Source organism: Eremothecium sinecaudum, chromosome II, assembly GCF_001548555.1.
Source record: "Eremothecium sinecaudum strain ATCC 58844 chromosome II, complete sequence".
In the NCBI taxonomy this organism is placed as follows: Eukaryota; Fungi; Ascomycota; class Saccharomycetes; order Saccharomycetales; family Saccharomycetaceae; genus Eremothecium; species Eremothecium sinecaudum.
Genome location: NC_030893.1, coordinates 394,618 through 410,393, shown reverse-complemented (window position 1 = coordinate 410,393; position 15,776 = coordinate 394,618). Strand labels below are relative to the sequence as shown.

General features: G+C 40.9%; 6 protein-coding genes and 1 non-coding gene across 7 annotated transcripts; 3 read left to right on the top strand and 4 right to left on the bottom strand.

Annotated features, from left to right (window-relative positions):
- Window positions 1–3: 3 nt before the first annotated feature.
- AW171_hschr2233 (60S ribosomal protein eL19) lies at window positions 4–733 on the top strand (the record flags this gene model as incomplete). The annotated part of the gene is made up of 2 exons (XM_018130191.1): window positions 4–5; window positions 166–733. Coding segments are annotated over 2 exons (570 nt in total).
- Window positions 734–1,207: 474 nt separating this feature from the next.
- On the bottom strand, window positions 1,208–4,090 carry MIS1 (trifunctional formate-tetrahydrofolate ligase/methenyltetrahydrofolate cyclohydrolase/methylenetetrahydrofolate dehydrogenase MIS1; the record flags this gene model as incomplete). Its single annotated transcript, XM_018130192.1, has 1 exon — window positions 1,208–4,090. The coding sequence occupies one exon, from the start codon at window positions 4,088–4,090 to the stop codon at window positions 1,208–1,210; it is 2,883 nt and encodes a 960-aa protein (XP_017985712.1).
- Window positions 4,091–4,440: 350 nt separating this feature from the next.
- On the bottom strand, window positions 4,441–6,228 carry TEC1 (Tec1p; the record flags this gene model as incomplete). The annotated part of the gene is made up of 1 exon (XM_018130193.1): window positions 4,441–6,228. One exon carries the CDS (start codon window positions 6,226–6,228, stop codon window positions 4,441–4,443), a length of 1,788 nt encoding a protein of 595 aa, XP_017985711.1.
- A 769-nt stretch (window positions 6,229–6,997) lies between these two features.
- Window positions 6,998–10,069, bottom strand: MAK21 (RNA-binding ribosome biosynthesis protein MAK21; the record flags this gene model as incomplete). The annotated part of the gene is made up of 1 exon (XM_018130194.1): window positions 6,998–10,069. One exon carries the CDS (start codon window positions 10,067–10,069, stop codon window positions 6,998–7,000), a length of 3,072 nt encoding a protein of 1,023 aa, XP_017985710.1.
- A 669-nt stretch (window positions 10,070–10,738) lies between these two features.
- AW171_hschr2229 (HBL189Cp) lies at window positions 10,739–11,182 on the top strand (the record flags this gene model as incomplete). The annotated part of the gene is made up of 1 exon (XM_018130195.1): window positions 10,739–11,182. The coding sequence occupies one exon, from the start codon at window positions 10,739–10,741 to the stop codon at window positions 11,180–11,182; it is 444 nt and encodes a 147-aa protein (XP_017985709.1).
- A 523-nt stretch (window positions 11,183–11,705) lies between these two features.
- AW171_hschr2228 lies at window positions 11,706–11,777 on the bottom strand. Its single transcript has one exon. It is a non-coding gene; the product is annotated as a tRNA-Arg (tRNA).
- Window positions 11,778–11,982: 205 nt separating this feature from the next.
- SPT7 (SAGA histone acetyltransferase complex subunit SPT7) lies at window positions 11,983–15,741 on the top strand (the record flags this gene model as incomplete). Its single annotated transcript, XM_018130196.1, has 1 exon — window positions 11,983–15,741. One exon carries the CDS (start codon window positions 11,983–11,985, stop codon window positions 15,739–15,741), a length of 3,759 nt encoding a protein of 1,252 aa, XP_017985708.1.
- Between the last annotated feature and the right edge of the window lie 35 nt (window positions 15,742–15,776).

Sequence of the window (15,776 nt, the reverse complement as noted above, 5' to 3'; positions counted from 1 at the left end):
AAAATGTATGTGATGCTACAATCTATTGAATTCAAGAATCAGCTAGGTTATATGTTCAATGTTGCAGGATCAAGACTTTTTACTCGATATCGTGCACTAAATTGATAGAATAATACCTACTATGCGTAATAATCCTAAGGATATTGACTAACAGATGTAATACAGGGCTAACTTGAGAACTCAAAAGAGACTTGCCGCTTCTGTCACTGGTGTCGGTAAGAGAAAGATCTGGATGGATCCTTCCGAGACATCCGAAATCGCTCAAGCCAACTCCAGAAGAGCCATCAGAAAGTTGGTTAAGGCTGGTACCATCGTTAAGAAGCCTACTAGAATCCACTCTAGATCCAGAACTAGAGCTATGGCTGAGTCCAAGAGAAACGGTCGTCACACTAGTTACGGTAAGAGAAAGGGTACTGCTGAAGCTAGATTGCCATCCCAAGTTGTCTGGATCAGAAGATCGCGTGTCTTGAGAAGATTATTGGCTAAGTACAGAGATGCTGGTAAGATTGACAGACACTTGCACCACTCTTTGTACAAGTCTGCTAAGGGTAACACCTTCAAGCACAAGAGAGCTTTGGTTGAGCACATTATCCAAGCCAAGGCTGATGCTCAACGTGAAAAGGCTTTGAAGGAAGAAGCTGAGGCTAGAAGAACCAAGAACAGAGCTGCTAGAGAGAGAAGAGCTCAAAGAATCGCTGAAAAGAGAGAAGCTTTGTTGAAGGAGGATGCTTAAGCGATGTATGGTGATGCTCCGCTCGCTGCACGTCAGGCACCTTGTATAAAATACTAATATCATATCTTACTCTTTTGTCTATGTTTTTGTTATCATAATGTAGTTCAGGGGGGTTAGGCTTTCTATGTTTTACGCATATGAGAGTTCCCTGCTCTGTTAATAAATAAGAAGGTATATTGCGAAGTGCGAAGTCCTTTGAAGTAGACACATTACATAACTAGCACATTCTCAAAATAACGTAGTATTAGCTCTACGCATATTACTCTTTACGCGAAAGCCGGCTCCTATCTTAGGACATAATCTTTAACAATCTTCGGAATTATTGTTTATATCGGTCAACTAAATTCTCTATAAGTATCTTTTATTCGGCTATTCAAAAGCTATTCAAGAGCTATTTGTTCCTACTACTAAAGCTGTATTCGTAACACCGTTGCATTTTTACCAATCTCATATTGAAGGTTTTTACAACACAGCCTAAAACAAACCTTCTATCTCGCCTTCATCATTAATTTCTACATTCATGTAGCCTGCGTATGTCGATAAACCCGGAATTGTCTGTATCTCAGCAGCTAGAACGTATAGGTAACCTGCGCCAATTGATGCTCTGACGTCCCTAATAGGGAAGGTGAAACCTTTTGGTACATTCTTCAAGTTTGCATCGTGTGATAAGGAATATTGGGTCTTCGCAACACAGATGGGCAAGTTTCCAAAGCCTTGGGAAGTATAGAGGTCGATTTTCTTCTGTGCTTCTGGGGAAATATCAATGTTAGCTCCTCCATACATCCTCTGTACTATCGTAGTTAGCTTCTGCTCGACTGTATCTTCCACATCATACAAAAATTTGAAGTCAGTTGGCTGCTGAGTAGCTTGGATCACAGCATTTGCCAATTCAATTGATCCTTTACCACCTTCTGCCCAATGATTAGATTTCACAGCATCGAATGCTCCAGCCGCAATTGCCGCCTCTCTTATAATTTGGATCTCAGCGTCAGTGTCAGACTCAAATTGGTTTATTGCAACAACAACTGGAACACCAAATTGCTTAACGTTTTCAATCTGTTTACATAGATTTGCAACACCTTTAGATACCAATTCAGTGTTTTCCTGTGTATACTCAACTGGTAGTGGTTGACCTGGTTTAACTGGTGGGGCAGACCCGTGTAACTTTAATGCTCTGACAGTAGCAACTAGCACTACAGCATCTGGAGTCAAGCCAGAAGAACGGCATTTAATATTGAAGAATCTCTCACCACCCATAGTGAAATCAAATCCTGCCTCAGTTACAACATAACCAGTCTCGTTACCGTTTTCTGATCCAACCAATTTCAAAGCCATTTTGTCCGCAATTACAGAGGAAGCTCCAATAGAAATATTAGCAAATGGTCCCGCATGTACAAGAACTGGTGTTCCTTCGAGCGATTGCATCAAGTTAGGCTTCACAGCGTCTTTTAGCAATGCAGTAAGAGCACCTGCGCACCCCACATCTTCAGCAGTGACAGGCTCATTGTCGTAATTGAAACCAATAACCATACGACCAACGCGCTTTCTCATGTCTTGTAAATCGCTAGACAAAGCCAAAATTGCCATTAATTCAGATGCTACGGTAATATCAAACCCAGTAGTCCTGGTATGGCCCTTCTCAGTAGATCCCTGTCCAATTGTAATTTGACGCAACATTCTGTCATTAACATCGACAACTCTTTTTACAGTAATTGTATCTGGATTAATATTTAAACGAGCAAACTTAGAAATCTCATCTGGAGTTAATGAGTTAGGATCAGTTTTATTGATGCCCAATTTCTCCAAACGTTTTAGCATTGAAGGTGTGAACTTTCTCATGCCATTCTTCAATGGAACAAGTCTATTGTATAGGGTACTATGTTTCTTTTGGGTTGCTTCGTGGAACATCCTTGTATCAATTGCTGCAGCTAGCAAGTTGGTAGCAGCAGAAATGGCATGAATGTCACCGGTTAAATGCATATTAAACTCGTCCATTGGAATCACCTGTGCATAACCACCACCTGCGGCACCACCTTTAACCCCAAACGTTGGACCCATAGATGGCTGCCGAACATTTGCAATGGCAGGTTTCTTCAAGTGAGCACCCAATGCTTGGACAAGACCCATTGTAGTAGTAGACTTTCCTTCTCCAAGGGGAGTTGGTGTAATACCCGCAACCAGGACGTACTTACCATTCTTATTATTCTTCAACCTGTCCAAAATGTCAAGCGATAGCTTTCCTTTATAGTGCCCATACATTTCAAGCTCGTTATCTAGGATACCAAGCTCTTTGGATACAACGGAAATATGTTTTGGTTTCATAGCTTTTGATATGTCAATATCAGATGGCACTGGATGTTTTAATGTAAGTGGTAAAGGTGTGATCTCCGGAGTCTTGGTCGATTCGGTGAGCGCTCTCTTTGCTGCAATCAGAACATTTTCAACAAGCATCGCTACAGTCATTGGCCCAACTCCGCCAGGAACAGGAGTAATATAAGATGCTTTCTCTTTAGCAGTATCAAATTCTACATCACCAACTAATTTCCTACCATTCTTGGCCGTTTTATCTTCAACGTAGTTGATGCCAACGTCTATAACCACAGCGCCTTCCTTTAACCAGCTCCCCTTGACGTATTTTGGAACACCACAAGCAGCAACAACAATATCTGCTGAACCTACAACCTCTGGTAAGTTCTTAGTAAATCTATGTGTTAATGTGACAGTCGCATCTTCCATCTTCAAAAGCGCGGCAACTGGAGTTCCCACAATATCAGATCTACCGATCACAACCGCATGTTTGCCCCTAATCTCAATTCCAGATTCTTTAATCAATTTAATACAACCATTTGGGGTACATGGAATAAATTTTGGCTTACCACCTCTTTTTGCTAATTCCCCAGCATTATAAGTATTAAAACCATCAACATCTTTAGCACTGTCAACATAATTTGTTACCTCGTTTTCGTCCAAATGCTTGGGAAGCGGAAGCTGGATAAGTAAACCATGGGTATTTCTATCAGCATTAATCTCTTTAATTTTACTTAGCAATTCATATTGAGTGACACTTTCTGGTAACCTTTCCACGTCACATTCCACACCAGACTCTTTGGACGCTTTTAATTTCATTCGAACATAGGCAGACGAATCCGGTCTAGAACCAACCTGTATAATCTTCAACTTTGGCTGAAATGATGGAAACTCCTTTTTAATTAACTGAACCTCTTTGAAAGCATCTTTACGAATTCTTTCAGCTATTTTGGTACCAGATAAAAGCAGGTAACGCGAGCGATGGCATGATGAGAAACAACGCAGCTGAGCAACCTGCCAAGGGCTTATTCTATAGCTAGGAAGCAGCATTGAAAAGTTTACTATATGAGCTCAATTAACTGTAATAGTAGAAAATTCAATGATGAGTATTGAAAAAACTATGCCAATACGGCCTATACACATATATGAGTAAAAAAATTACAAGTTAATGTAATCTCATCAAATTTTAAATATGAAAGACTCATAGGCATAAAGGTCTTCCCCAAAGACGAGTAAGTTGGCGTAATTACCGTATCTAGTAGCCCGCTACTGGGTTAGAAAGTACCATTATACTATGAAAGACGTCGAACGACATAGATCTCCTCTTATATGCTAATGATATCTTACAAAGACTATATATACCTAATTTCACCCGTTAGTGTGCATGATACCTGCGAGTGTCATGTTTCCTGTCCCTGGCCTTGATGCGTTTCGTGCAGCTCATCCTGTTCTGCATCATGTTGATGAATATTCATATGCAGGTGCTGAGAATTTTGGGCGCTTAACGTATTCGAGGCGTTCTGTAGAGATTGGATCGGCTGCTGCACGTACTGTGTTCTACACTGTGCTGCTTTAGACAGATCACGCTGCTGTAGGGGGTCCTTATGCTGAAAGTAAGGATTATTCAGCGGAGAGGGTTGTAGGCGTTGTTGGACTGTCTGCGGCTGACGAAACCCATAGGGGTTCTGAGGCTTAAAGTTGGCCGAGCCACTTGTTGGAACCCGCGGAAGCCAACCAGAATAAGGAGGATTCTGTGTAGCAGACTGCGTAAATCGCTGTTGTGGGGCCTGGGAGTTGTAGTAGGTATTCAATGCTTTACCATTAGACGAGAACGTAGCTCCTTGTGGCGTTTGCACGTGCGAAGAAGTTGCTGTGCCCGGGGATGTGCATGGTGCCTTTACTGTGCTTTTTTGCTGAAATAGTTCTTCAATCAGTCTCCTCTGCTGTGACTCAACCTCCTTCGCGGCCTCGATAATCTTGTTTTGAGAATCCTCCCTAGAAGTTTCTGAAGAACTTAAAGCGGACATCGCAGATCTTGAGGCGTTGGGTACAGATGTAGACGGCGAGTACATTGGACCATCGGTATTTACCGGGACACATTTGTAAGACTTCAAATGGCTGTAGAGTTCCTGTGCATACTCTAACGGAGTTGATGGTTCTTTTTTAAAACCAAGAGAGCCAAGCACGCTGGAGTGCGATGAGGCTGTCGGGTTTACCGTTGGCGAATGTGCCAAAAACGTTGATGTCATCACGGGTGTAGAACGCCCGCTACTCAGAGTGACTTCCGTATTAGATTCCTCGGCATCAAGAATTTCATTGAATGTATCTTCGAAAAGCTGTAAGCTCTCGTCTGTCTGTGAAGCGCCCTGCTCAATTAGAGTTAGCAGCTCCTTCTCAAAGTCGTTCGTCTCAATGTTGTTGGAAATCTTATTCAGAATTGACTTCTTCCACACTTGGATATGTGACGAAATCTGCTTCTTTGTCCTATACTCACCGCATGTGTGTTTAATATACAGCGAAATTAACTCGTTTCTGCCATAGTTCTTCTCTCGAAGCTTGATTTTCGAAGTTCCATTCTTCATAATGGCTCTCAGAGCAAGCAAAAACGCTGACTCGACCTGCGGTGGCCATTTGTCGCCCTGGTTAGCTGTAGACAGCGGCGTAGGCAGCGAATTTGAGATCCCATACCCCGTCTCAGAAGAATTCTCGGTAGTAGAAGAGGTCGAATACCTCCTATCAAACTCGTTCCTAGCACCGGTGCTTGGTGGAGTTTCTCTTGGTGCTCCGCCCAGTGGCAACGATAAATTTCTCAATTGCTTTACGCCCGAGCGTTTGCTCACAAATCCGCTTCCAGCAGCGGGTAAATGTACACACCGGCCCTGTCCAGTATTAATTAGAGTAGGCTCGTGGCCGCTCTTATCGCCGTCATTATCATCTTCTGCATCTTTGTCATCATCTGTTACCTTATTTTTAGACTCATAAGCAAAAATATCGGGTTCTGTCGCGCTTGAACTATCGTTAAAGAAAACATCAAATACTCTAGTCTGCGACCGAGCCCACACTTTTCCAACCCCTTCGTTTATTTCCACCTGATCTTCTGGTCTCTTAGGCTTGTTCAGTCCGTCGTACTGCATGTGACTGCCTTCAAACACGTTCTCAAACGTTCCCGTTGTACTATCTTCAGCCATACTAAGGTAATGAAGACTTTTATGTTCGTAAAATTATCCAAATAAATAGCCAAATTTAATTAGCGCAGCTCTTCTTCGAGTTGAGTATCTTAAGTTGTAAAGAACACTTCCTTAAACAATAGTGACCACTATTGTAGCCAACGGTTATCAAAAATAAAGAATGACCTCTGTATAAAACAATGTATATCCCTCTTGGTACTCACTAGTTACACTCTTCTCACTTACTCACTCGTATACCTCTCTATCTGTATGTATTTATCACACTTTCTTGTTCCAGCTACTAAGTTCAACTATCTTGTTCGACAATTCCACCAATTGCCCTTTATCTTCTCTCTTATCGAACGAACACATATACTTATAGAAGCAAAAAAGCTCGAGATCTTGACCAGTAGCGCTCGCAAATTCCAAAACCGCTTCTATTTACAAAATTAACAGCTAAGAATTTGAAATAGATATATATATAAATTCGATGAGCTAACTATTTTGATACGGTGTTCAAGATCAAAGTTGTGAACGCTATATTAAGGCGTTTCGTGTGATCATTAATTATTGGTGCTACTGCTCGGGAAATGTTTCAGGTTCACTACATTAATGGTCTAGAATTGAGCGTTAGGAATCAAGTAATGTAAAGGGATATAGGCGTTTCATATTATGGTGATTTAATGCTGAACATTCTTGTTGGCGATTTTTTAGACTTTTATATTACATAATAAAATTGCATAACAGATACAAAAAGAATGAGAATGTTGAATGAAACCAACACGTGAGTTTATTCACTATCCGAAAGGTATTTTGCATAATCTGCTTGGTCTGCGAAAGTAGGTAAGGAACCAAGAACAGTTCGTTTTCGGCGCTTATTGTTAGGTGCAGATGCGGGCTCTTGATTGTTATTGTCTTTAGAACGCTTGAGGGAAGCGATGGCCGATGGGCTGTGAGTTTCGATTGCTTGATTTTCACTCCGTGGTTCGGTGCTTTCATCATCAGACAATAACAGGAAATTTATGTCATCATCATTTTCATCAGCGGAGTCAGCAGCTTGGCTTTTCTGCCCGTTCAAGCCCTCGTTATCGTCGTCATCCGCGGAGGAGAATCCTTGAATTTCGTCGTCATCCATGGAGGAAAAGTCTTCGTCGTCGAAGTTTAGTTCGCTGTCAGTGTCCTCTCCCTCCACATCTGGTTTTGATTTGACCAGCGCTTCCCAGACATCGTCTTCGTTCATGTCACTGTCAGCGTCAGCGTCACCCGACGCGGCAGAGCGTTTCCGAATAGAGACGTCTTTGGTCGAGAAGTACTGGTGAAAAAAGCGCTCATCGGGTTTGATCTCTGATATTTTCTTTGAGAGCCAATCGATAGAGTTTGCGGGAAGATTGTCAACCGAATGATTAGTATCGGAAGTGCGTAGAAGTAATGACCCGGTGTGCGCTCCAGAAAGCGGCTGCATAATGGATGAACCTCGAGTAACGGGCTTTTGCTTAGCATTACGATAAACAAATCTGTCAAGGAAGTGAGATAAAGTGTATAGTCCTAAATCAGGCTTTGCGAGTTCCTTGTTCGATAAAATGCCTTCTGCGTATGCCTGAACGGTGGGATGATAATGAGAAATAAATTGATTAATTTCCCATAGCGATGACTTTTCGGCATTTGCAAACCTAGGATCACGTTTTCTAGGATCGTACTGCACTGGCTCGCTAGTTGGAGCACTTGATGAGTCATTATCAGAGGCATATTCGTGATCTAGTGGAGTGTTTATTAGCAGGTTGCGAATCTGGGGGATATGTTTAGACAGCTGTACCACTAGATAAAGCATACCTGCGACGGCGCTGGCGTTCAGCCAGTTAAAGCATACATGCATTAATCTCTTTACCATAGCATCTACACGGGCTATGTTGGAATCTTCCTTGATAGACTTGTAGAGCAAGTTCAAGTAGAGACCGTGCTTCGAAGAGTTGGCCAGTTGCGGATCGAGCAGAGATTCGTACAGAGTTCGGTAGTAACGATCTGGGTTCAGCTCTGCTTTAGTAACGACCTGGCGGATAAGGACAAGTGCCTGAATAGAAGTGTTAAAGTTGCAAGAATGGGTGATTTTAAACAAGGTATCCAAGTGAGCTTCATACACCTTAGAAGACATGTTTGCAAATGGGAAAGCTCTATTTAGACCTGTCAAGATTGCGCTAAAGAGCTTTGCGTTTGTTTCTTCAATAACATCTTCTGCAGTTTTTTCGTTCTTAACAGAACGTCCACCCTTTTTACCCTTCTTGAAATTCTTCTTTCTACGCTGTTCATATGACTTGTCAGTCTTGGCAGCCTCGTCCTGATGGTCCTTATTGTTAACGTCTGTCTGTATTAAAAACTTTTCAAAAAGAGTGAAATACGTCTTTACTAGTTTGTTTGCCAAGTCTGTTTCCGACTTCTTAAAAATAGTCTGGTTCAAAGTCAACACAGAGTAGTATGTGGTATGGTAGTCTGCGTTGGGCTTTAATGCAATGTCAACCACAGCGTCAACAATGACTGATTTCATGTTAGGGTGGGCTTGCTCCAGACTCAAAAGCTTGAAGCACGCCTTGGATGAAACCTTGTTATCAATGTCACCCAGTTTGTTACATCCGAGCCTTAACAAGTTAAATTCCTGCTCTGGCTTAGCAGTCAAAAGGTCAAAAATGTGGGTTAGAACCTGCATTCTCACGTGGATAATAGGATCATGAGATAGCTTCTCCATGATCTCCAGAATCTTAAAGAAGGTCTTTTTCAAATAGTCCTCGAAATACAGCACTGCCAAGGTGCGTTTATTTAGCATATTTGATAGATTTTGTTGTTTAAAGTACTTCAACTTCCTGTCTGGCAAGAGCCCATTCAACAACAAATCCTTTATCGCATTCAAGGCCTGCAATGCAGAGTTTCTAGACTTCTTTGAACAAAATCCAAGCATCGTGTCAATCGATTTGGTATTATGCAACGGCGACTCCTGGATCAATAACGTTATGGCAGAGATCTTATCGTTCAACGTACCTTCTGACAAAATTTGGGACATAAACTTCCTCTGCGACGAGTTCTTTGTGAACTCCTCATAGTATGTAGAGTTATCAGTCTCAAGGGCAAGCTTGGCCCTCTCGTATAGCTTCTCAATCTGCTCTGGTTTTAGTGGCTCGTTTGGTTCGCTCAGGACAGGATCTAGAGGCACCTGGTGCCATGCAACGTCTGCTGGAACAATCAATTTGTCACTTGTCACAAAGTGGGTCTCAGTAATCATTCCTAGGTCTTTCTTTTTTTCTTGCTGTTCATTTTCCGGTTCTGAGTCCTGGTTCGAGTCTTCTTCGCCTGAACTAAGTAGATCAGGCTCCTCTTTCTCCTCCTGTTTGGCCTCTTCAGCCTCTTCAGCCTCTTCGGCTTCTGGCTCCTCTTCCTCTTGCTGCTCCACTTCAACCTCCTCGTCTGCAATAATTCCTGCATCCTTCATACTACTGAAACCCATGCCCTTTAACATCTTCTGTAAATCGTCCTGGAAAGCCTTATCTACCTCAGCACTACCCTCATCTTCACCAAACTCCTGGGCACTAAGATCATCGTTATCACTCAAGCCTTCAACCAGCTTCAAATCTTGTTCCGAAGCTCCCAATTCCAGCGCCTCGCGGCGCAGCGTCTCTTTTATCTCAGAGTTCTCTTTAGCAGGCTGCTCGGCATTTTGTGAACCCTTTCTCTTTCCATTTGACTTCTTATTCCCCGAATTCTTATTACCAGCCAGTTTTGACGAAATCTTCGCCTTTAACCCTGACAAATCCAAAGACATTCCTGGTATTTTAAGTTCTTTGGCAAGTCCTTTCCCTCCTTCTTTACTCCTGCTCATCGCATCTCTAACTACATGTTTTAACTATCTGTACGTAGTAGTGAAAATTTTCAGACTCGTTTCTTTTTTCCTGCTTCAAACCAGAGCCAGCTGTAAGCCGCCGAAGTCCATCTAAGAACACAAAGGTTGTATACAGAGCACTGGCTGTGCTGTAGCTCCTCAAGGTATCTATAAGTGAATCTACTGCTATACTAAAGTTTCCTGCTGTCTTTTACCGTCGTTATACAGCTACAAACACTGTAATTACCTAAAATAGTCATAATACGTCCTTTTTGACCGGGAAAAAGCTATTCTCGCTCCCAATTACTCCTGCTTCATCTCAGCGACTTATTTCCTGGCACTATTTTACGAGGGCTACTCTAATTAGATTCTCGCTTTACCATTATGTCGCATCTTTTTTCTGCCCTCCCGAAATTTTGCTGAGAAAATCATCATCTTCGGAGAGCTTCTCTAAGCTTCCACTTACCCGTCCTAAAATTGACTGAGAAAAGAAATGAGGCAGCGAACCAGAAAATATTATTATTCTACGATTGCGTGGGAATTCGTAAGCTTTTGCCACCTACAATTTCCCGCAAGTGCTTTTAACCAGTTTATTTTATAGGCCTAGCGAAGCCAGTAAAATACAGTAAAGCTGACAGGAAGTTGGAACATTTATTGTAATTATTCTCAATGTCATTAAAACGTATTACCAAGGAATTAAACGATTTGGGCAGAGACCCCCCAACTTCATGCTCCGCTGGCCCCGTCGGTGACGATTTGTACCACTGGCAAGCTTCCATTATGGGTCCACCAGATTCTCCTTATACAGGTGGTGTTTTCTTCTTATCGATTCATTTCCCAACGGATTATCCTTTTAAGCCACCTAAGATTTCCTTTACTACTAAAATATATCATCCTAATATTAATGCGAATGGTAACATTTGTTTAGATATACTAAAGGACCAGTGGTCACCTGCGTTGACTATATCCAAGGTTTTGTTATCTATCTGCTCTTTGTTGACGGACGCCAATCCAGACGATCCATTAGTGCCTGAGATTGCTCATATTTACAAGACGGATAGAGCGAAGTACGAGGCTACAGCGAAGGAATGGACAAAGAAATATGCTGTTTAAAACAAGTTTTGATGATGGTTTAAGAAAAAAGAGAAGTAGTGGGGTTATCGGGGAATAGCTCTGAAGTTTCGATAGCATGTCCTTTTTTTTATGTTTGTTTCTTTTGTGTATTCGGAGTGTCATATCTATCATAGAAATGTAAATAAGGATTGAAAATATAAGGAGGATCTTAGTGATCTATCTTGTGTTCATTTCTGCATGTACTCGTTTTAGTTTGTGACTCTTGGTCGTCTGGTCGCTTACAAAATTCGAATGCTTTTTTGTTTTAGCTAGGCTAAGTTGCAATTTAGTACTGTATGTCAATTTATGTATTCAAGTTACATATCTAGGGTACACCTTTTGATATTTTCTTGATTTTTTAAAAATGGTTGTATCTGACACCATTTAGGATGGGATAAGTAACTGGCTAGCTAATTGACCTAGTATATAAATTATAAGCTGATTATTTAGTAGGTATATTTGGGGGCAGTTCGGTCAGTATTGGTTGTCTTTACATAACTACATTTTCAATGTAATAAAAAAACACTCACGGTGGGGGTCGAACCCACAATCTTCTGATTAGAAGTCAGACGCGTTGCCATTACGCCACGCGAGCTAGTTGTTGAAAATAAACAATCAGAGGAAGTAAAAAACCAACACGTCACCCACGTGCCATTATGGTTTACGGTAAGGTTGAAAATTATGGATACAACAGAACTGAAAACTACATTTGAAAGCGGTTGAAATCAAAAGATTAGGGAAAGTTGTAAGCCAATAGCAGGGAAACGCGCGTGTTTTATTGCCTAGTCGATATTAAGAACATGCCAAAAGTACCGATTGTGAATTACCAGAGGTCTATTACTTGGTCATTATTAAAACTTGCTGAATCGTTGCATAATCAGGATATTTTTGGTCAATATCTTTCTCCACAACAACTTGTAGTTTTAAACCATATTCTAGAGATTCCGGATGTGAAGATAAAAAAAGCGATATGGGAGCAATTGGTGAGGGGAAATGTTGTTCTTAATGTAGAAAAGAAGGAAGAATCTGTCCCTGTGGAAGAAACGCAAGCGGAAAGCGATGAGCTTTCTGACAATGTTGCAACACCGAACTCGGGAAACAAAGAAATTGAAGCTCCTAATAGCGAGGAGTTACAAAGCGAGACGAACGTTACAGATTTTTCTGATTTGGATTTAGAGGAATTGCGTCAAAATACGAATGGTGAGGATTTTGTTGGGAACTTATCGCTGAAGTTGAGATATGTCCTTTGGCAATTCGCTGTGGACGCTATGACTCCAGATGAAACTTTGGCTTCTGACACCACGGAGTATGTGCTTTTGGGTGATGATACCGATGAACCTGCTGAAGATGATATATCAGGAGAATCGGCAGCGACTAATTCTCGAGGGAAGGTGACACGAGAAGATGATGACTATGATTTTGATGAAGAGGAAGAAGAAGGACAGAAAAAAGAAGATCAAGAGAATTTCATAGTTGACGCGAAACAGCCAGGGTCTGGCAATATAAATATAGAGATGGAAACTGATAGTAGAGGAAAGCTGGTGGTTCATCTACAGATATCAAAAAGTACTCTTCCAAAGCTTCGAGTGAACAAAACCCAGGTTATTGTGGAAAATTTTAGCAAGATATACCATAACCTGGAAAATGATCGTGAGACTTTGTTAAAGAGGTTGAAACTGGAAGAGAACGATAAATTATTGGAATACGATAAGAAACGAAAGCATGGTGATAAGTCTTCTGAAAACGAAGATGAAGACAACCTCATTGATGATGAACCAGACCTCAAAAAGCATAGAAATTCTATATCTAGCCTTCCTGTGAACCTAGGGGTGAATAACCTCTCTCTTAAGCATTTATTGGCCACAATTCAGGAAAACAAGTCAAAGTTACAGATATCAGATTATGAACTAAAACATCTAATAATGGAAGTTCGTAAGAATAGATCCAAATGGGCCTCTGATGATAAAATTGGCCAAGAAGAGTTATATGATGCATGTGAAAAGGTGGTTATGGAACTTCGTAACTATACAGAACATTCTACCGCCTTTTTAAATAAGGTTTCTAAGAGGGATGCGCCAAACTACTATCAAATTATTAAAAAACCGATGGATTTAAACACGGTTCTCAAGAAGCTAAAGACATTCCAGTATAAATCAAAACAGCAGTTTGCAGATGATATCATGTTGATATGGAAGAACTGTTTGACATATAATTCTGACCCGAAGCACTTCCTAAGAGCACACGCAATAGCGATGCAAAAGAAATCTCAGCAACTCATTCCATTTATTCCGGATATTGTTGTAAGAGATAGACACGAAGTAGAGAAAGAGTTAGAAAAGGAGGACAAAGATGATGACGAAGAAGAGGAAGTGGTGGGAACAGGTAGAAAAGGTGGCGTTGTTAGGAGGGGTGTTCAAACTATAAGGGATGATGAAGAAGACGATGAATTGCCGCCGACCGTTGAAGGTAAAAATGTACCCCTTCCAGAACGAGCTGAGATTAATAGTTTTGGTTCTGAGAATACTGAAGTATCTAATGATCAGCCTGACGCATCTGATAGTTCTAATGGTAGTGAAGCTGCCAAGGTTGGAAATACTGCTGGTGCAACCAAGGAACCTGCCCCGGATTTGGAACTGACCAAAGGAAACCTAAAAGCCCAAGAGCAAGAAGCTTTGCCCGATGCTGAAGAATTTGATGAGCAAGAGGAAGAGGAAGATGATGAAGACGATGAAAATGAAATGGAAGTATCACAAAACTTATTTGAGAAGGATAACGGTGATGATGATTTAGAACTTACTACCTGGAAGAATTTAACTGCAAAAGTACGAGCAGAAATTTGTATGCGGAGGTCTGAACTGTTTAAAAATGGGAAGCTAAATAGTGAATCTGTTGCTATGCTGAGAAATCCCGCAAGATTGAAGGATTTCAATCTAATTCTTCAGGAATATAGGGGACAACAGAAAGCCGACGAGGGAAGAAAGGCCAACGGTAGAGGTTCTATAATGAAAAATGGTTTTGGAGCAGTTATAAAACAAGAAAGTAGTCAGGAGTTATTACCAGAGTCACAGAATATGGGTAGCAATCTAGAAAAGGATGCCGATGAAATTGATATTGATAATGCATCTCTGTTGTCGGAGTACAATGTAGCAAACTCATATCCTGATATAGGGTATAAAGGTATCAGTAACGAGATGCTACAGCGTGAAGAAGAAGTTATGATCCAATATCTTTTGAATGATACAAAACCTAAACAGAGTATCTTTTTGGCTAATAAGGATAAAGGTATGACACCGTTGATGAATGAGAACATTAAACGTATCTACGAAATTAGACACATTTGCCATAAGATATCTTTAATTAGAATGTTACAGAAGCCTAACCAAGCCAAATCGTCGCTTCTGCATCAACGTTTGAAGCATACATCAATTAAAAATGATATCGATCTAGATCCCGTTTCTCAACTAGAAACTCATGATTACAGAAATAATAGACAGCTGATTTGGAAAATAATGCACAAGAATGTTTCTAAGATTTCGATGTCACATGGGTTCGAGAGTACTGAGCCCTCTGCAATAAGCGCATTAACAGAAATCGCCGGCGATTATTTGTCAAACTTAGTTAAATCGTTAAAAATACATCGTGAGACCAATTCTTTGAATAGAAGGGATCCTAAACAAATGTTGTGTATGACATTATTGGAAAATGGTATTAATAAACCAGATGACCTTTTCACGTACATTGAAAACGAATTTACAAAGAAAGCCAAGAAACTAAATGACATCAAGACCAAACTGAACGGTTTCCTCAGAGACTTGTTAAGACCAACTCTTCAAGACCTTTCTGAGAGAAACTTCGATGACGAGAGTCAAAGTTTTATGACCGGCGACTTTTCATCAGAGATTACGGGTGAAGATTTCTTTGGCTTCAGAGAATTAGGGTTGGAAAAAGAGTTTGGTGTTCTAACGAGCTCCGTTCCATTGCAGCTTTTGACACTACAGTTCAGAAGCAAAGATGCTGAAGGGAAAGAAAAAGATAAAAAGATTCAGCAAGATGAATTTGAAAACGTTGTTTATCATAAGGTTACAAAAGAGTCCCTCGATAGTGGTAGATATTTGAAGCTATTGAGTCCATTATTGTTTAAAGCTTATGATCGCTGTAACTTATACCATCTCAAGATGGCTAAAAGTAAAAATGCAGATCAAGTTCCTGACAACCATGATAGTCCATCATTCCCTATATTAGAAGACCACGAGTTACCTAAAAGTAAAGGAGCTGCAAGGGCGAGGTTACCTCCAACTGGCAAAATAGGCTCCAACTATAAGAAGAAACCTATAGGGGAGGCTTATTTCTTACCTGAAGAACCTTCAGAATCGCCTGAACAGACTAAAAAAACGCAAAACGCGAATACGACAGGAACGAATCCGCAGGATTCTGATCCGCTGATAGATAAACTTTTTGGATCGCCAAGTGCTGAAGTTAATGATGTAGAAAACGGCTTTGGTCTGAACTCAGCATCTCCCAGTGGTTCATTCTCGTTGAGTTTACCAAGGGTGCAGTAATAACAGCCCCTATCTACCTGTGCTACCATTTATAT